The sequence below is a fragment of the Aethina tumida genome, chromosome 2, assembly GCF_024364675.1.
Source record: "Aethina tumida isolate Nest 87 chromosome 2, icAetTumi1.1, whole genome shotgun sequence".
Lineage (NCBI taxonomy): Eukaryota > Metazoa > Arthropoda > Insecta > Coleoptera > Nitidulidae > Aethina > Aethina tumida.
This window is the reverse complement of record NC_065436.1, coordinates 22,907,506-22,928,409: the sequence shown is the minus strand read 5'-3', so window position 1 is coordinate 22,928,409 and position 20,904 is coordinate 22,907,506. Positions and strand designations below refer to the sequence as shown.

Here is a 20,904-nt window from a genome sequence, read left to right as displayed (position 1 = left end):
CAAACAATTTTTGAAATATATATTTGAAGGGTTGTATTTTCTTCAGGACAAACTTTAGAAAAAAATATTTAGATTCTAATTTAGAAAATACATAAAAAATTCTTTAAGAAAATAATCTGTCATTTGTAAAATTTTGAAAATGTTAAATACAGATGAGGTTTTTGTAAATGTGAATTGTTTTATCTTCTATTGAAAGAAACAACTTTTATTTAGATTTTCTTTATGACCTCTTTTAGAAATATCTTGTATTCTAATTTAGTAATATTATTTTTAAACAAAATATTTTATTTATAGGCACTGTCTTCACATTTTCTTTCTCTTCTAAATAACTTTTAAACATTATTTAAAGCATATCATATTTAAGCACAGTGTCGTTCAAATTTTTATTTTTATTTCAAAAGATAATATTATTAACATATTGGTAAAACTAGATGTGAACAGTGATAATTTAGATAACACACACACTCTTGCACTTAATATCAGACGTCTGATGTCTCTTACTATAAGATAGATTAAGATATTATATAGTAACAAACACACAATGTATACTATGTATAAAATATAAATACATACATGTATTGGGTATTTAATTTAAAATAATGCATAATTAAGACAAATTGGGTAATTTTCAACTTGATATTAAAAGTACTTATATTGATAAAATAAAAATTATAAACAAATTCAATAAAAATTTGATTTAATAGCTTAATAGTAAAATACCATTTCAAGTACTAGATAAATATATATGTTTCAATTAATGATTATAATCAATGATGTATAAATTTTGTTATCTACTAAATTTAAATGTTTTAAAACGTTTAAATATTAAACTACTGAAGTAACTACTTGTCAGAGATATATTGATAACAACCGAGGGTATATAAATGATATTAGTTAGGTTTGGTTCATATTGTGTTGGTTCGTTGTTTAAACCAAAACGTAAGTTACAATTCATATATAAATAGACGTGTATCAATTCTCAATCAATTTTTCAGAATGAAATTGGCTTTGGTTGTGGTAATTTTGGCGTTCGCGCAAGTGTTCGCCAAACCTTCGCCTTCCCTGTCCCAGGAGTTCATCGACTCCATCAACGCAAAGCAAACCACCTGGAAAGCCGGAAGGAATTTCGATGAGAAAACTCCCCTTTCACACATTCGTTCGTTGCTCGGTTTAAAGAAGGACTTCAAGAAGTTCAGGCTACCAGAGATCGAACTGAGAGACGACGAAGTACCAGAGAGTTTTGATGCCCGTGAAAAATGGCCTTCCTGCGAATCCATTGGACAAATCAGAGATCAATCCGTCTGCGGTTCTTGCTGGGTAAAATATATAACAGTGATAATTTTAAAAAATATTTACTAAATTGTCAAATTAAAGGCTTTCGGAGCTGCTGAAGCCATGACCGACAGAATTTGCATTCACTCCGATGGCAAAGTAAAGAAGGAAATTTCCGCCGAAGATTTGGTTTCCTGTTGCACCTCATGCGGTTTTGGTTGCCAAGGAGGTTATTTGTACCAAACTTGGAGATACTGGGTATCCACCGGTATTGTAACTGGTGGTGGATACGGAACAAACAACGTAAGTATTACGTTTATTTTATTTAAGTTCATGAATCAATTTTGTTTGTTTTTAAGGGTTGTAGATCTTATTCGTTCGCTGAGTGCAGCCACCACGTTAACGGAAGCAGACCTGCCTGTGGTGAAACCCAACCAACCCCATCTTGTGTCCGCAAGTGCGATGCTGACTCCTCTTTGAATTATGAAGACGACTTGAACTTCGGTATCAGAGCCTATTCTGTCAACCCATCTGAAAAGCAAATCCAAATTGAAATCCAAAGTTTCGGACCTGTCGAAGCTGCCTTTGACGTTTATGAAGATTTCCTTACCTACAAGAGTGGTAAGTAACTTTAATAATTTTTCGTTTGATGATATACAATTTTTGTTATGTTTCAAGGTGTATACCAACATGTGAGTGGCAGTTACTTGGGAGGCCATGCTATCAAAATCTTGGGATGGGGAGTTGAAAACGACACACCATACTGGCTGGTTGCCAACTCTTGGAATGAAGACTGGGGAGACAATGGTTACTTCAAGATTCTCCGTGGTAAGAACCATCTTGGCATTGAAGATGATGTTACTGCTGGTATTCCCAAAGGAGAATAAATTATTTAATTGTAGATGTACAAATAAAATTTTTTGAGGTAGACCTACGATTTTTATTTATGATATTAATAAAAGGAAACATTTATAAATTATCACGAACAAATAATGAAAAAATGAGCGCACATGTGTAATTAAATACAATTTTTATTTTCTTATATACATGATGTTTAATCTTATCTGTAATATGTGTGTATTTATTTTATGTTGTACATTTTTAATTTTTGTCGTAGCTTACTTGTTATTAATTTTCTTAAGTGATTAAATTACTTAACCTTGTTGTTAGTACTTTGGATATATTTTTGATTGTTTGAGTATTCCTGACTGACAAATTTTTGGTTTACAATTTACTTCTGAGTCTAGAAATTAAAACATACTTTTTCTATATGAGAAAAAATGAAGAATATTAATAAAATTAATGACACTTGTTTGTAGCACTAGTTAAATATTATAGAGTATTATGTGTTGAATAAATAAAGACTTCTATACTAAAAATGAAGTACTTAACAAACAAGGTCATACTAATTTTATTTGATTCTTCTCTACTTTACCAGATGGCGACTAAAAACAGTATAAAAACAAAAGATTATTTGTGTTTGGGGAATTAAATTGTTGTTGTGGTCTGTGAATCATTGACCAAACTATTCTGGCGTGAATCAGTATGAAGCTGTATTTAGTTATCTTGGCTTTGTTGTCCGAATTTTTAAGTTTAGTTTATGGATTTGACCATTTGTCCGACGAATTTATAGATCGAATAAATTTAAAGGCAAAGACATGGACAGCGGGGAAGAATTTCGGTGACAATGTTTCGTGGTCCTATATTAAAAATCTTATGGGCGTGCTTCCATTAAAATATGAAATGCCTATTTTATACTCAGAAAAGAAGTTCAACTTACCAGAAAGTTTTGATGCGAGGGAAAAGTGGAGTCTTTGTCCAACTATTCAGGAAATACGAGATCAAGGTGCCTGTGGTTCCTGTTGGGTATGTATCTATTACCTTTTTTCCAATTAATATTTGTTATAAACTATTTAATTATAATACTCATTCTAATTTATGTTCATATTTATATTTTTATTACTAATTTTTCAAAAGCTAGATTTATTAACGTAATAAGGAACATTTGAAATAAATAATTTAAATGTAATTAGTTCATATTTGTTGTGTTGAAATAATGTTCCAGTTAGCAGTACTTCAAAAATACACGTAATTGATATTAGATTGTATCACAAATATTAGTTATATTTTGTGTATGTCACAACCTAGACAAATTAAATTGGAACAATGGTGAAAGAAAATAATTGATATCAACAATCATAATAACTGTCTATGCTCTATTAGTGTCGTTTCAAAGAAACTACTGAGATAAACAAATATTCCACATTCCATTCTCATTAAAATTAGAAATACCATTAGAGTATTAAAAGGAAATATAATATAATTATACAATTATGAAGTACAACACCTAACTTTTTCTGTTATTATTACCTAAGTGTTTTTATCTTTTTTATATTATTATGCAATAGATATAAAACAAATATTTTTATAACTAAAGCAAGACAATTTTGATTTACAAATTTCTTAACGACGCTAAATTATATATTTTCAATATTTTGCAGGCAGTAGCTGCTGTTGAAGCTATGTCCGATAGAGTTTGCATACACTCAAACGGCACCAAAAACTTTCGTTATTCATCCGAGGATATGCTATCCTGCTGCGACATTTGTGGATTTGGTTGTTCCGGGGGTTTAACAGGTGCCGCTTGGCATTACTGGGTGAAAAGTGGAATCGTTTCCGGCGGTTCGTATGGCACAAAACAAGTAATGCATGAAATTCATTCATATTCCTACGTTTTAATGCAAATAAATCATTTTCAGGGTTGCAGGCCATATGAAATACCTCCGTGTGAGCATGATGTTAACGGTACTAGACCCACATGCTCCGGTAAACATTTTCAAACACCGAAATGTTTGAAAACTTGTGAAGACAATTATCCAATAACTTATGAAAATGATAGGCATTTCGGGAAATCGTATTACAGAATTTCGAGTAACCCTGATGATATTAGAAAAGAAATATTTGAAAATGGTCCGGTTGAGGCTTCGTTTACTGTGTTTTCAGATTTCTTGCATTATAAATCAGGTATATTGTATTTTGTATTACTAAAGTGAAGTATAATGTACCGATATTTATTAATAATATTAATTATTTTAGGCGTGTATCAGCATGTAGTTGGTAAAAATCTTGGAATACACGCGATAAAGTTGTTGGGATGGGGTGTTGAAAATGGCACCGAATATTGGCTTGTGGCGAATTCATGGAATTCCGATTGGGGTGATGATGGTACATTTAAAATACTAAGGGGCAAAAATCATTTGGGAATTGAATATGAGGTTGTTGCTGGTCTACCTAGTGTGTAACATTTTATTTTAAATATATTAAAATGTTTTATTATATTTTTTTTTCTATTTAATAATATCTAATATAATAATATTTTATTGGTATAAACTGATTGATACAACAGTCTAATTAATCATAAATTACTAACGCTAAAGTAAATTTTATATTGATAGTTTCAAAGCTACAGCTACTATCATATCAAAGTACAATGTGTTAAAAGGAGCACGTAGAACATGTCCAATAATGAAGAATATCTAAAAAAACTGCTGACAAAATACTATCGAGGAACTCCTAAAGTCGTCTATCTCGAAATTAAACGTAAGATGACTAAAAGTACACTACTGCATCATTATGAAAATAGTTTATTATCTGAATTGTAGGTTTGAATTTTAACCACCTATTTTGGAAACACTTTGTACAAAGATATTCTTTAAGAAATAATCTTTTATTTGAAAATAAAGTTAAATACAAATAAGGTTTTTCTGCATAAGTGGATTGTTCATCTTCTATTAACAGTAAATAAAAATCATAGTGAAACTGCCATCTGTCAAAGTATTTCCTTAATCGTATCTGCTCGTAAATTGAAGCTAAACATGCCTATTTATTTATAATTTAGTTCAAATAACGAATAACAGAATGCGCTGCACCACTCGCATTAAAAACAAATAATTTCAAGTTGACTGCGTGCAGAATCATTTAAATAGTAGTAACCGTTTTGTGAACGAGTAAAGAACAGCAAAGCCGACATCAAGTACCGGAAGTTAATTCCAGAAAGTTGAAAATGAAATTGATATTCGCGACTCTCGTCGCCGTCATATTACTGGCTCATGAGCTGGAAGCTTATCATCCCTTGTCTGACGAATTCATCGAGGAAATCAACTCCAAAGCCAAGACATGGACTGCAGGAAGAAACTTCGCAAAAAACATTCCTATGAGTTACTTTACGAAAATGATGGGCGTTCTTCCCAACAGCAAGAAGCACAATCCACCTCTTCTTGAAACGGTCGGATTTGACTATACACAACTTCCACAGAATTTCGATGCAAGACAACAATGGCCCCATTGCCCGACAATTCAAGAGATTAGAGATCAAGGGTCATGCGGTTCATGCTGGGTGAGAGATAGATAGATTTTTATAATTTATTATATTTATTTCTAGAATAATAAATATTTTTGAATTTCAATTATATTTGCAAAATATTTTCACTTATAATTTAATAACCATCTTTGTTTACTCATTGGCATTATATTGTCATTTTTCTATTTATCTTTAATTATACGCATAAAATGATTAAGTTGATTAAGTTTCATCGTAGTTGGCAATCATCAAGTTCATCATCATTTAGGAACAATTTAGTCCTATAAAACTAATTACGGAGTAACTTCATTCATAACTACCTTATTATATATCAAATAAGCACCAAAAAGTGTTGCTACGACAATTATTAAATGATTTGATTAAACATTATTTTATATAAACCTAATTACATAAACAATTACAATTGTATTTTAATAAAAAAAAAATTGAATAATAAATAAAAAAAATTTTAAGCTTAATGTTTAATTTAAATAATTGAATTATTTATTATATACAAAAAACTTGCTCTATAACAATTTTTCATAACTTTATTTAGTTATGTGTTTTTAATGAAATGCGTGAGCAAAATTTGGAAGCAGTTAGAAGGTATAATTAAATAATAAAGAAATAATTTTTTTTATAAAGTTCCTCCTTTTTTTAGAATTAGGATTTTTGAGATAATAAAAACTATATTTTTAGTGATTTTTAAGTTATTAGTTATATCTTACGTTTTTAGTAATTTTTTGGGAATCCAGGAAGAATCAGACATTTTTTATTTTTACTTTTATTGATTTTTCAGGTATTAGTAAAAAATTAAAATTCAGAATGTTATTAAGTGAAACTATATAATTTAATCAGTATGAAAATTTATAGTATGGAAATTGATCGTATGGATTTTGATCATATGGATTTGATTGATTCATAGATTTTGATCGTATAGAAAATGATCGTATGGATTTTGATTGTATGGAAATTGATCGTATGGATTTGATTGATCCATAGATTTTGATCGTTTGATCAATAGATCCTTTACGTTTTTAGTAATTTTTCACGTTTTTAAAAACGTTCATTAATTAATGAAGTTTTGAGATTTCAGTAGTTTTTTACGTTTTTAGTAAATTTTTACGTTTTTCGTAACATTTTTGTTTTTACGCCCTTGAAATTTAAATTTCAAAAAATTTTTTTCCTCATATTTCCGTAACCTTTGGTCGTGTTGAAATTTAGTTACATATTTACAATTCAGTCTAAAAAATTAATAAAGTTTTGCTTTGAAGTCGATTAAAAGGAGTAATATTCAGCGAACAAAAATGTTTTTTTTTGGTTGAGTTCTGTTGAGTATCGAAACAAATAAAATTTAAATAAAGTGATAATTATCACATTACAAAGGAAAGGTCTTTAATTAAAAATAAAATGATTACGCACATCTACTTTAAAATTTAAGTAAAACAACATTCTGTGATGTTCAGGAAATAATAATGAACAAAACTTATTTATATTTATATGGAATAAATGCGACTTATAAAAATGTCGAAACTTAACCTTAATTAAATACAATATTATTAATTTTAATTTTTATTTCAATTATAAAATGTTGAAATTGGATCCGAGATATTAAATGTTTTAATAATATTTAAAAAGTCATAAATATTTACTGTTGTAATAAGATTTTTCGATTTGTTGTAAAAGAATTCTTTTTTAAAAACTTCTTTTCTGTACTTAAATGTGGCGCTATCTACACTATTGTAAATTTAACATTTGTTTATATTTTTAGAATATATTCACATAAATTATTCTTATTTCATTACAACATAAAATATAAAATGTTATAATATATATCAATATTTATATTAAAAAATGAGTTGAGTCATATCTTATTTCTTATTCATTCTAACCAATAATTCATCAGAATGTAAATAACATGACGAAATATAAATATCAGCTTATTGTTTTTCCATGATTAACACCATTTGTCATAAATGATAATTATCACACATAATTTCTTAACCATTTCAAAAAATTTCACTTTAACGGAAGTTAAAGATGTTAGTTTATTTAATGAAAATAGCAATAAACTAATTTAAATTAATTTGAAGATACCAATAATTTAGGAATAAAGGTTATTGTTGATAAAAGATATTATTACTTAAGTATTAAAATATAACATAACTTTAGTTATTTAGATAAGTTATTTAAACATATTATTAATATTATTGTGTATTTATATAATATGATATTGACTGTGAGTGATTTATTTAATTACATTTTAATTGTGAAAGTTATGTTCTTTTGATAATATTGATATCTTGACTACTGAATAAGTCAATGTGAATTAAAAAAAAAAATCTTTGGTATTTTAAAATTTACAAAATAGTTCCTTTATTTATGTTTAGGCCTTTGGTGCTGTTGAAGCTATGTCTGACAGAGTTTGCATTCACTCAAACGGCAAAGTAAACTTTAGATTTTCCGCCGATGATCTTGTGTCATGTTGCTACACTTGCGGCATGGGATGCAACGGGGGATTTCCCGGAGCTGCTTGGCATTACTGGGTTCGTAAAGGAATTGTGTCAGGTGGCAGATACGGATCAGACCAGGTTAATGAATTTTATTTATATTTTAATAATTTATTTGTTCAATTTGTTGTTGTGTAAAGGGATGTCGCCCATACGAAATACCTCCGTGCGAACATCATGTAAATGGTACAAGACCTCCATGCACTGGCGACGATAACAAAACTCCAAAATGCGTTAAAGCTTGCGAAAAAGGCTACCCCATTAGTTATGCTAAAGACAAACATTACGGATCTAAAGCTTATTCGATTTCCAAGGATGTTGATCAAATTCGTCAAGAGATTTATAAAAACGGTCCAGTTGAGGGTGCTTTTGAAGTCTATGAAGATTTATTGAATTATAAAAGTGGTAAGTTTTAGTCTTAGGACTGGTAAATAAAAAAATGATACTTTACACCTGTGTATACTCACGTTGTCTTGGTTGTTTACAGGTGTTTATCAGCATACCACTGGTAAAATGCTGGGTGGACATGCCATAAGAATTTTGGGATGGGGTGTAGAGAACGACACCCCTTACTGGCTCATTGCGAATTCCTGGAACTCAGACTGGGGTGACAATGGCACTTTCAAAATTCTCAGGGGCGAGGATCATCTTGGAATTGAAAGCGGAATTGTGGCTGGATTGCCAAAAGTTTAATTTCATCGATATGACACATATATATTACTACATAATATTTTCTGTATGTTTTATTATAGATAAATTTTATTCTTAATTCATCTTTGTATTATTTCAAAAAATAATGATTATCATATTTACTTATTTATCGAATATTATTTTTTAATGAATTTTATTTAAAAAATGAATAAATAATTATAAAGTGAAGGAAATGATATTTTTTTATTTTTAAAAATCGAATAAAAAGGCTTGCACTGTTAATTATTAAATAGGAAAGATAATTATCGGCGAATAATTAAAAAAAATTGTTTATTACAGTTTGATCAATATGAACATTTCTTTAAAATAAATAGAATTTTACAAAATTTAAATTAATTTATTTTTATTACGTAAAATTACATAATTTATTTAATAAGGTATTTTAAAATATATTTTTAAACTAAAACTAAAATACGATTGGAGAATGAAGTTCGAGTTTGGAGGAACTTTTTAAATTAAACTGATGGTTAATGAAGTAAACTTCAGAGCATTTAGAATTTTTATCATTTAAGAGAAGTTTAATATTATATAAAATGTTTATTTCTTTTATGCTCTTAATTAACATTTGGTTGTAGATTGAAGATTGGATACAGAGTTTGGACGTAGATATCCGGAAGTTGGAGATTGAAGTTGGAAATGAAGTTTAAGTAGTATCTAACAAGAAGTATCAACAGTATCAAAAGCACTAACAATAATTGTGAATTGAAACTAAGTAAAACTTAAATAATCGAGTCGCTATATAGATCTTTCATTCTAAGACTGTGAATATGTTGAGATTATAATTTGAGAACATAAAATAAACAGATTGTATTGCTATGATCATGGTCGAAGACGAATTAATAATGGCATTAAATAAATTGTTAAAACTGTTACTCACTTGTGGAGATTAAAGATACATAAATCGGTTTATTACACGAGTGAGCTGGTAGACAACCCACATTACACATCGTTTCGCTTATTGCCTACCTTTTCATCACCATGATTATTCGTGACTATTTCTTAAAAAATAGAAATTTACCAAATATAAATTAATGATTTATTTTTTTTATTTTGTTTGTTTTTCCGTCTGTAAATAATTTTGTTATACATATTTACATAATTTATTTAAAAATCTATTTTAAAATATATTATATTCTTCATATATTAGTTATACAGTATAATAATATAAAATATATAATTTTTCTCCAATTAATATATATTTTAAGTTTAATTTATTCAGATATTCAACCACATCTTGACCTTTTTGTCTCATGATTGGAATTCAAATTATTATTTCCGATAAACTCCAGAGGTGGCAATCTGGTTGATTTAATAGCCTGTGGCGCTAAGAGGCAAAATTCATGTAATTGATGAAGTTGTTGTCATAACAAGATTTTTTTTGTCGGGTTATGTGTGCGGTTAAAAATATTTGACACCGGATATAACTAATTATTGTAAATTGTTTCTTGCAAATTGGTTTTGCTTTTAAACATTCACCCATATCAATGAAATATGTTAATTAATTCATAATTCTTGCACTATTCATTGTGACTCATCAAAAAATGTAGAAACAGAACAAGAAACACCTACATTTATATAATTTTCGATATATTCTGCATACAGTAACAGAAAACTGAAGCTGAAGCTGAAAGATGACTGAAAATGAAAGAAAAACTGAAAATGAAACTGAAAATTAAAGTTGGAGTTTGGTTGAAACTGAAATCGAAACTGAAATTGAAACATAACTGTTATTTAAATAAAAAATAATTTTCTTCAATTAACTAACACTAATATTAATCATGAATTAAAACTAGGTAAACCTTAAGTACATCATAAGGTCGCAATGGGGGTCTTGAATCCTAAGGCGGTGTAATATGTTGAAATAGAGTTATAATTTACGAACACAAAATAAACAGATTGTGTTGATATGTTCATGATCGAAGAAAAAATAATTATGGTATTAATTGAGGTACATAAATCATAGAAACTGTTATTCTCTAGTCAATGTTGGGGATTTAGAGTACATTCAACTGCTTACACCATAATTTTGTTAATATTTCGTAATTTATTGGTTATTAATCAATAATAAGAGGTTTCAAACAATATGAAAGTTTTTTAATGATCGGTGAACCGTAACATCAATTAATTTGGTTTTAGTTTTTTACACCTTGAGTCAAAAATTTAATGTTTTAATTAAAATGTTTTCGTAAATAATTATTCATTGGAATGAGAACTGATTATAATCAATATTTAAATATTCCATATATAAATATTTTGTCAGCAATGCAACTGGCATAATGTTAAAGTAGTAACGCCGGTGAATTACAAAAAGAAGTCGCCGTATGAAATGTTAATCATTAAAGGTCGGCAATTTGCATGTTTAAAAACAGTTGCCCTGTATATGGAACAATTACGACATCAACATTCGTTAATAGGAATTTACAAGCAGTATGCAATATTCCGTCTGCTTAACATGCAGAAATAAATTTCAAAAGCCAACTAAATTATGCATATTGAGATGTGTACTTCTAAAATTTATAAATACTAAAAGTAAATTATTGTTTTAACGAATATTTTTTAGTTGTAAATTGAGTCGTTTAACCTATTTGTTCGATTTCTTTAAAATCAACTAGTGTACCGATTAGGAAATAATTATGACTCCTTTCTTTTCGATGAAACTTTGCATGACATATGTCAATACCAATCGCACATCATGCTGTGGCTGTTGGATAATCACAATTACTTTGTTTGCGTGAAACAATTCTAGGACAAATAAGAATCGTTCATGTATACGAGGTTATTGGGGAGAAATCAACCCTTTATTTTCCTACATAATATGTACTGATTCCAACAGTGTATTGTTTAATCAACATCCTGATTGTTGAGCATCAAAGAAACTTTTCTATAATAAGATTTTAAGTGCTCTTTTTCTATATTAATTTAAAGAAAATGGAAATAGTCAATAATTAATTGATATTAGAAGATAATTGATGAAAATGCTCCACTGTAAGTCACACAGCAATAAAGCGAATTGTTCTTCGTGAAAAACTCGAATAACCTGTGGTTTTTCAATGAGCTGCTCCACCTTCTCGGGCACGGACATCGAATGCTTGTCAGCGGGGCGTCCCAACGTTTTTTTCTTTGGCATCGCTTTTGTTTCGCAAACACAATTTCGGCGGAATATTACTTGCTTTGATGGCGAATGAACGCGGACAATGGAAGTGGCATGTGCCCCGCCTGATATCGTCGGTCGCTGTTCTGTTGATTCTGAATTATCACGTCTGAATAAATTTGCATTTCGAATTAACATTCACAAAAAAACTGATTGTTAACGTGCATTACTGAATTGATCCTTGCGCAACTATAATACCTTTCGTACATGTTTTGTGAGTGTAAAAGGGATATCGATTAAATACGATACTGCTCTAAGAAATTAACGCACCACAACAATAATAATTGATAATTTTATTTTCTTTTTAAAAATTGGAAGTATATACAGTGGTGGAAAAAGTATAGAATATTTTTAAAAATTGGTGTTATATACGCTAGTTTGTGTTTATCGTCCGGTTTATTAGTATTGCTGCTCATTGTTTTTTGTTTAGGTCTTTTTATCAGATACAATTTTTGAGTATGAAATATTATTTTTTTTTGCGGTCAGTTGTACTAATTCACATTTACTTTTTTTCTCAATTTAGGAAAAGAGTAGTTGAAACTTTGTGAACGTGGCCGAATGAAATATGACGTGGCAAAAATATTAAATATTACTCAGAGTGCTGTTTCGAAGATTTTCTGCAAATTCCGCACTCAAGATGGAGTTGAAAATCAATGCAAGCCAGGATGTCCACGAAAAAACACTTTCAACAAAATTATAAAATGACTAATCCTCGCACAACATCAAGGCAAATCAAGCATGACATTTCGATTCAAGAAAAATGGAACATTCCCAGTGGGGTAACGATCCCATTTTAAATACCAAATTCCTATGGTTAAACATGCTGGTGGATCCAAAATTGGGCCTGATTCAAGTGGAGGATAAGATGAATCGTTTTCAATACAGGGACATACTGGAAAACATCATGTTTCCATTTGCCAAGGAAGAGATGCCACTTTGAGATTCAAGAAGACCTACGTTTAAAATTAGTGGTTTTTAATGAAAAATTTAACTATGCTTGAATGGCCTTCTCAGTCACCCGATTTAAATTTTATTGGCCACTTTTGGGAAGTGCATGACACATTGCAGAGATTGATAGATTCTATGCCTAAAAGATGCGACGCAGTGATAGAAGGCAATGGTTACGGCACAAAATATTGAAAAATATTTGAGTTATTGTAAATTTTTTATGAATATAATGATCATTGTGATTAATGAACCGATCTGGCAGTAAATTAGGTTTGCTCAGATTTGCAATAAATTGGGGAAAAAATAATTTACCGGAATTGGTATATTCGACGAAAGTAATCCTTTTGTAGAAATACTTTTCATATATAGTCATATATGAGAGTGTTTCAGAATTAACAGAAATTCTAAATTAAATAATATGTGGCGTGTTACATTCTTGGTTCAGTGTATTTGGTATATATTTAACTAAACGGAAAATTTGTAACAAATGTTAAATTAGTTGGATTAGACAACATGGAATTTACTAGATTTCAATCGAAAAGCCAAAATAATTTTAAAAAAAGTCCGACTTTCTACATTTTTTGGTAAATCGACGTTTCTTTGATGTTCTTCGGTAAAGGTAATTGTGATACTACAACCGGTGAATTATGCAGTAGTGATTAGATTACAATCGAAACCACAAACAATTGTGACGTGTCGGTATATAGCGATCTTAAGTAGGAATTAGTCGGAACATCAAAGGTATGAAACGAAGGAAACACGATTAGAAGCACGTGATTTTTATTCAGTAAAGAGGTAAGTTTTTCTTAACGCAGACATGCTCCATTCTGTCTAGGTGTACGTGCCAGGATATCGTGTTATTTATTGCACGGTACTAAATATTATGTAAGCCACGTAGAATGGTTGCCGAGGGGTCAAGAGGTGGACGGAATAACAGCGTAGAGCCGGAGCAAAGCAAGCAGATTAGATGATATCTCCATTTTAAGTGGTTCTGTGACGCGTAGGCTGGAAAGGTTTACATTACCTTTATTACAGTAGCCACACATGGCCATAAGCATTATACAGTGATTCTCGTTACCGTTCTAGGCTATATGCAGGGTCGGAATCGGAATTCGCATTTGCGATGGCCTATACTCATTTCAAAGCTTCGGGCTCGATTTATTACAGTTTTAACCGAATTAAGATATCATACAAGGTATTGCAAATACTCTCCAATAAGCCTTGAACAAAATATTAAGTAGTTTTAATCGCAACAAAACAAACAAACGTTGTAAAGATGACAAAAAAAGTGAGGTTGTTAAATGGCAGGCATCATTTCTCCATATAAATATTCATCTCGACAAGAAGAAAGGATCCGCTTTGGTATTTTTCCCCTTAAACCGTTAATCACTCGGCTTCATAAATCTGTCAGTCTGCTTCGTCGGCATAGTTTTCACCCAATTTTGGCGGTGACCCGCCGAGATGAAAAATGACCTGTTTATCCGGAAAGAACACCGAACATGTGTCCAAAGAAACAACATACTGATTCGAGTTCCTACATCGGCGTCTCGTTTAATCATCCATTATAAAAAGGTAGTGCACATATCAAGAAACTTGTTTGTTACTTAAGCATCCAATTGGGTGCAACTTCATTACCTCCAGAGACTGCATGCACAGTTTTGATTAATTTGAAATCAAATAAAAACGCATCATTAACTATCACAGACACCGTCGTTCTAAATTACAATAAATGAAGAATTAAATTTTGCGTAAATCAATTGCTAACCATCTTCTGGTATATAGGTAATGATTATTTATGTTTGTGGATAATATAGTTTATGGTAAAAAATCACTGAAGTATTACTGAGTCTACACATTGTCTACTGGTTCCAGTTTTAGTCATAAATCAAGTTAACTCCAGCGCATGGAATCAGCAGGGTGTGCATGAAGTATTGGCTTATTTCTTTCTTAACAATAAAACTTTCATCTTTGGCTCATTCTTCTTGTAATGTACCACTGCTCTAAACTTATTTATGGACACTCTCTTTGGTTTAGATTTCTATTAAGGATCAATATTTGATATTGGTAATTATTATGATGTTTGCTTTTTTGAATATCATTTTTCAACTTACATTTTTGTGTATTTATTTTAATTATCTATAACCGTCTAGGAAACTACTTCCTTATAGTTACCATTATATATTTACTTCCTGTTTGTTTATCAAAACGTAGTCATTTACATGTCTATACAAATTAAAATCTTCAAAGTTAAAATATTTATTAAAATATGTTACAGATTTTTCATGGTGTCCTAACTACTTCAGTGAGGTCATTAATTATGTTTTGGGAGTGGTTTGTATATCGTCACTTGTTTCAAAACATTTGACAGTTTTGGTACCATGTGTTGAGACGCTTGTAATTTGAATCTAAAGAAGTCGCTTCTTTTCCTGAAAAGATCAAATTACAGACACCATTAAAACATTATTATACTTCCTATGAAATGGACTGAAATAAACATTTAACAAAACACCTCAACCAACATGTTCATCTGTATTAGTTTACTATTTTAAATGAACAAAGATTTTCTTTGAATTTTCAAAGTGATGCATGCTTGTACATATAAATATATAATGGTATATTTTGAGATTTTTCTGAATCATATAAACGGCTGATGCAGACATTGATGCAACAAAATTGCTAGTTGACCCAAAGGCATAAAACTTAATCCCTTAATCCGGTGTGTATGCATTCGACTTCATTTGTTTCCCTCTCAATGCGGTTTATCTGAACTAATCCGCAGCAGATGGTAATGAACCACATCCAACAATGGATGTGCGTATCTCATGGACGGCATCTCACCTGGCCCTAATTTCCGTAATCTCCGCCACACGAACTTTTTGGGCTGTAGATTTTGCTTCCTCATCTACAACAACTTCATTATCTCTATGTTGGAGGGTTTATCATTAATAAACAGATATATTATAAAGTAATTAACTTTTTACTTGATTAAATGATAAGATATAAGTAATTGTTCCTTGACGTGAAGGAACATTTATAACTACTTTGATAAAAAATGAATGGTAACAATGTCACCCAAAACGTTTTAAACAAAATCATCACCCCATGACATAATACAAAACCGTGGTTGGATATTGTTTATATAATCCCCTCTAATGGTAATTGTGGCTTCGCCCATTTCCCAGTGGTGAACCCCTACGAACAGATTAAGTTATCGGATCATTAGCAACTGCATTTATGTGTCAAGAGGGCTGGGGGTTCAATAAGCTTCTTAAACCAGTTTGCTAATGGCGTACATTATCCATATTTAGCATGAGAACTGATTTCGTTGTATCCAATGCGTCCAATTTTAATTAAGTTGTTCGTTATCTTCATTGAGATGTTATCTTTAAAAAACACACTGTGATGTTGGTACGGATACCGCATATCTGTTTAAAAGTTGATAAGAAAATTGTAATAAATATTTATATTATTTACATTATATTATCTGTTCACGTCAATTATGCGTTGACAGATTACGAATATAATCAATATTAAAGACAAAAACTACTCTCCACCCTCTAAAAAATATTTATCTGAAAGTAATATGAATTTTACTTTGATAAAATTAAAGCATTCCAGTAAAATATCTTTATTTGTATAGATCTAGATAAATTAATTCTCATTTATACAGCATTAATTTTTATGATGGAGTTTTTTGAGTCATATTTAATTTGGTGCGGCGGCATTGTGTTGTGTATGACTGTTTTAGGAATTATTTTGAAACAGTGTTTTAAGGATTCAGAAACTGGTGCCACCAATGTTTACCAGCCAAATGATGTGAGTGAAGATTTACCACCGTCGTATGAACTATCCACTATTTGCTCTCGTGTAACTGAAAGAAGTGACGTTATTTTAGAGGTTGATTATTTTACGGACTATATTGCATATGAAAATGCCAGGCGATGGATGGAGGATCTTCCTTCTTATGAAGATGCTGTTTTACATCTGTATCAACCAAATTAAGTTGGAAACGTTGGAAATTATAGCCAAATATAACTGTGATATTGTATATGTACAATAAAGTGGAATATAAAGATGATGATTTAATATAAACAAATATATTTTAGAAGTTTTTATCATGGCTAAGACTAATTGATAGTTAATACTATAGATTACACTTATTTATCTTATCAGAGCAAAAAAAATCATTCGTATTCATGACTTAAACATGGATACATTTCAATTGTATATTATATGGTATGGTGGAACAATTACTGTTGTTGCTATTATCGTTTTGTTGTATAAAAGGTGTTGTTTTTATCGTCACCCAGAGCCATTTGAGAGGGAAGATTCTCCAAGGACTATAGAAGAAGATTCACCCCCGCAATATGACTTATTCGTCGTTAGTGATCACGTGACTTTAGAAAATAATGGTTCTGATTTTGATTATTACTTGGACTATCTGAGATATATTACTCAAACAAATGAAATTGACTGTTTACCACCTTCTTATGAAGAAGCCATTCGAATGTCAGAAAGACAAATTTCGGATACATAGGTTAAATATGTGCATTGTTAATTGTTAAATAATTCAAGGATTTGAATCTGTGATATACTCGTATGATAAATAAACGTATTTTCCGTTTTTATCTGAATTAAATTTTATTTAAGCTCACCTAACTTATTTATTTAATATTAACTTATAACATATCTCAAAACCGTTTGTTTGGATAAAGATTTCGATTCCGTAGAAAATTTAAACTGAACAAACTTAGCCTTAAAATAAAATTTCGTTATAAAATGAATATCTCAATTAATTTAATATCAGTTCATTGTATTAAACGTTATCTACAGATAATTTAAAAATTAATTACACTGATGCGTTGAAAAAATTCTTGGAAATATTTATCATTTTTCTTCTGTCTTGATTAAGGGGAAAATAATGAAAATTTATATAACTTTTTGATATAGGCATAAATTAATCGTCATAGTTTTAAATTAATATATTAAGTTATCCTTATAAATTTCAAGTTTACAGGAGAAAATGTAAAAAAATTTTAATGGAAAATGAAAATATTTCTACTCTTATAATCATGTTATAGTTACATCCTTATCGTTACTTAGTTCCCTATTAAATTTAACTATCTACATACAAGTAAAAGTAAAAAAAAAATAACTTTACCATAAATGCCAGAATTAATTAAATTTTAATGATATTATGACTTCTATATATCTATTTAAATCATGGAATAAAAGGTGAAATCAATATCTAGATATATTAATCTGATAATCAATACAACTAGTGCTTGTTAAAATATCTAAAAATGATGTATAATTGTATAGTGTCATTGATAAATATAATATGTCAGAAGAATAATACTAATTATGAGAATTAAAACTATTTGATACAATATTGACAATTTATGCCTTGATTTACTTACTCAAGAGATAAATTCATCAGGAATTTGTTTTTAATTATATTATAAATATGCAATAATTTGTTTGATATGTGACACACCCATAAAATTTGTACTTTTTGTTTGATTTTAATGTTTTTTGGTAATTTTTTGCTATTTTTGACAGTTTATTCCGTAGACTACTTAATCAAAATTTTTTTATATTTTTTTAAACGTCGTTGGGGAAATATCATATTTCTGAAATATTCATGAAAACTGACAAAGGATGTTTCTAACTTTTTTGTTATTTTTTTTATTGATCAACTGGAAGAAATTATTCTTTTTTACGTAATATAAACTTTACGTCAATTATGATATCTGTTCAAAATTTCGAGTCAATATGTACTCATTTTTCATAATGAAATTTGCCTTTAAAATGATGAAAAATGATATCCTAATTTCAAACCAGTTTTAATAAGGTTTCGTGGGTTTTACGATCAACAAATAAAAACGGAAATCAAATATTTGTAATATTCTTTTATGACAAGATTTTTATTATTTATTTATGTTTCAATTCTAAATAAAGAAAAATAAATAGGTCATATTATAAATACCCAATAATTAATATATTTTTGTAATCAACATTTATAATAATTTAATAAATTACATCAAATAAATATTTTAGTAAAAGATTTTATTTTATTTAATTTATTATTTGGATTTTTAGTATAAACTTGACAAGTTTCTTTATTTATAGGTTTTCTCAAATTGATTGTCTAAATGTTTAGAATTTGCAACTTTCCATTTTTTATAATTAAATTTTATTTTAAAATTTTGAAAAAAATTCAAGCTTCCCAAAAAATATTTTTTATGACATATTAAATTATATTTGGCTGTATATAAAGTATTGAATGAACTTAAAAGCTAAATTTTATGATCACTCACACAAATATTAAGACTTAATTACGAAACAAATTATTAGTGGTTAAGATTGGTAGTAAGTTTATAATCATATTTGGTAACTTGAACATTCAAGGACAACAATAATAAATATTTCGGCTAAAAATATTACTAATATATCACGTTGTATATTTTTTATACAACTAATAAAGAACTAATTTCAATTTTCAATGTTTTTAATTTAAATTAAAAAAAGTACTTATTGAAATTTTAAGGACGTGTAGTTTTCAAGGTAAGAAGTTTATATTACACATAAAGTATATGTATACATGTAACCTTTTGTAAAAAAAGATAAAAATTATTATTTCAAAGTCTATCAAGTCAGAAATATTAAAATACGGTTTGTTACGTTCAATTTTTAAATCATCTGGTTTGAAAAAACTGCACCACCAATTTAATTCACCCTGTACATAAAGAGAATTGTAAAGTTTATATTTACAAGTTTAGTTTATAAATAATGAATAAATAATATAAAATATTTTATAGACGGATGAAATAAATAATTAAATTGTTTTCTTATGATATGATTTACCGTTTGAAAATTAAAAATTGTGTCAAAAAAGAAACTCAAATATTTGATTTCCATTTTTATTTGTCTATCAAAAAACCCACGAAACCTTAATAAAACAGTTTGGATTTAAGAACATCTTTATAAAACATAAAAACAGATTGTATTCTAATCATAATTTTACACTTTCAGCGAAGAAAAGGAATTTTTATTGCATCAAAAACTGATAATAGATACATAAATCTATGTTTATGGCATCCACGTCTGACTTTTATTGTTTATTTCGACCACAAAAATTACACGCCACACATCATAAGAATTAGAAAGGAACACTACTAATAAATTATAGTATAAAATAGACAGATTGTTTGATTTGTACATTATTTATAAATTTTATTAATAATTAATTTAGAATTTCTTATTTTTTTTTTAGTTTATAAGAAAATTCAATCTTATCTTATTTGTTTGTTGTTTCTAATTTATTGTTTTTTTTTTTAATAAAATAAATTATTAGTATAATGAAATGAAATTTCATTTGGTTGAACATCTTCGACTACTTTCGGACACAAAAAAATGGCAAATAATTTTTAGCGAACAGCGCCAGAGATGGGCGACATAAGTAGATGAACCAACAACGATGAACGATCGAGCATGTACGGCAAAAGCAGTGATGATCACGGGCGACAGGTAACAAATCGGTTGGGGGCCGGTAAGATTCTTGCACCTGGCCACCTGCTTGGCCAATGGGGCGAACCACGTCGCCGCACCGATCACGCCCATACTCGGATACCTTGACCGCTCAAGTCACTTCTAGTGCGGATGTTTATGCAAAATTGATTGACCAGTTAAAAGCCAATAGAGTGCCACAATTGACGGCCACGGTTCTTCGTGTGTGTTAAACTACATCTACAGTAGTGGCAAAAATTATGGCAACTTGTTAAAATATATGAAACATATGAGTTGTACTAACTACTTGTATTTCAATATGACAACGATTCCAAATACAAATACAAATACAAAATTGTAACGGATTGGTTAAAAGAGTAAAGCATCAATTTCGAACATTAACCCTATATAATATATATGTAATATATAAATTCGTCAAAAAA

The 20,904-nt window shown here is 29.2% G+C and overlaps 4 protein-coding genes and 1 long non-coding RNA gene across 5 annotated transcripts in view; 4 read left to right on the top strand and 1 right to left on the bottom strand.

Annotated features, from left to right (window-relative positions):
- Positions 1 to 20,904, bottom strand: part of LOC109594232 (two pore potassium channel protein sup-9) — a 125,219-nt gene that overhangs the window by 5,552 nt on the left and 98,763 nt on the right. The window lies entirely within an intron of this gene.
- On the top strand, positions 894 to 2,202 carry LOC109594225 (cathepsin B). The gene is made up of 5 exons (XM_020009430.2): positions 894 to 939; positions 996 to 1,317; positions 1,375 to 1,575; positions 1,632 to 1,893; positions 1,951 to 2,202. The coding sequence occupies exons 2-5, from the start codon at positions 997 to 999 to the stop codon at positions 2,157 to 2,159; spliced, it is 993 nt and encodes a 330-aa protein (XP_019864989.1). The 5' UTR covers positions 894 to 939; position 996; the 3' UTR covers positions 2,160 to 2,202.
- Positions 2,783 to 4,610, top strand: LOC109594220 (cathepsin B). Its single transcript, XM_020009425.2, has 4 exons — positions 2,783 to 3,138; positions 3,774 to 3,974; positions 4,032 to 4,296; positions 4,369 to 4,610. Exons 1-4 carry the CDS (start codon positions 2,818 to 2,820, stop codon positions 4,572 to 4,574), a joined length of 993 nt encoding a protein of 330 aa, XP_019864984.2. The 5' UTR covers positions 2,783 to 2,817; the 3' UTR covers positions 4,575 to 4,610.
- Positions 5,273 to 8,915, top strand: LOC109594218 (cathepsin B). Its single transcript, XM_020009423.2, has 4 exons — positions 5,273 to 5,668; positions 8,023 to 8,223; positions 8,283 to 8,547; positions 8,630 to 8,915. Exons 1-4 carry the CDS (start codon positions 5,336 to 5,338, stop codon positions 8,833 to 8,835), a joined length of 1,005 nt encoding a protein of 334 aa, XP_019864982.1. The 5' UTR covers positions 5,273 to 5,335; the 3' UTR covers positions 8,836 to 8,915.
- LOC126264665 (uncharacterized) lies at positions 16,502 to 17,580 on the top strand. Its single transcript, XR_007547326.1, has 2 exons — positions 16,502 to 16,768; positions 16,848 to 17,580. It is a non-coding gene; the product is annotated as an uncharacterized LOC126264665 (long non-coding RNA).

Coding starts and splice junctions, on each gene's coding strand:
- LOC109594225 (XM_020009430.2), top strand. CDS start 997: ATGAAATTGGCTTTGGTTGTGGTAATTTTGGCGTTCGCGCAAGTGTTC. Junction 1,318..1,374: donor CCGTCTGCGGTTCTTGCTGG/GTAAAATATATA, acceptor GTCAAATTAAAG/GCTTTCGGAGCTGCTGAAGC. Junction 1,576..1,631: donor GTGGATACGGAACAAACAAC/GTAAGTATTACG, acceptor TTTGTTTTTAAG/GGTTGTAGATCTTATTCGTT.
- LOC109594220 (XM_020009425.2), top strand. CDS start 2,818: ATGAAGCTGTATTTAGTTATCTTGGCTTTGTTGTCCGAATTTTTAAGT. Junction 3,139..3,773: donor GTGCCTGTGGTTCCTGTTGG/GTATGTATCTAT, acceptor AATATTTTGCAG/GCAGTAGCTGCTGTTGAAGC. Junction 3,975..4,031: donor GTTCGTATGGCACAAAACAA/GTAATGCATGAA, acceptor AATCATTTTCAG/GGTTGCAGGCCATATGAAAT.
- LOC109594218 (XM_020009423.2), top strand. CDS start 5,336: ATGAAATTGATATTCGCGACTCTCGTCGCCGTCATATTACTGGCTCAT. Junction 8,224..8,282: donor GCAGATACGGATCAGACCAG/GTTAATGAATTT, acceptor TGTTGTGTAAAG/GGATGTCGCCCATACGAAAT. Junction 8,548..8,629: donor TTTATTGAATTATAAAAGTG/GTAAGTTTTAGT, acceptor GGTTGTTTACAG/GTGTTTATCAGCATACCACT.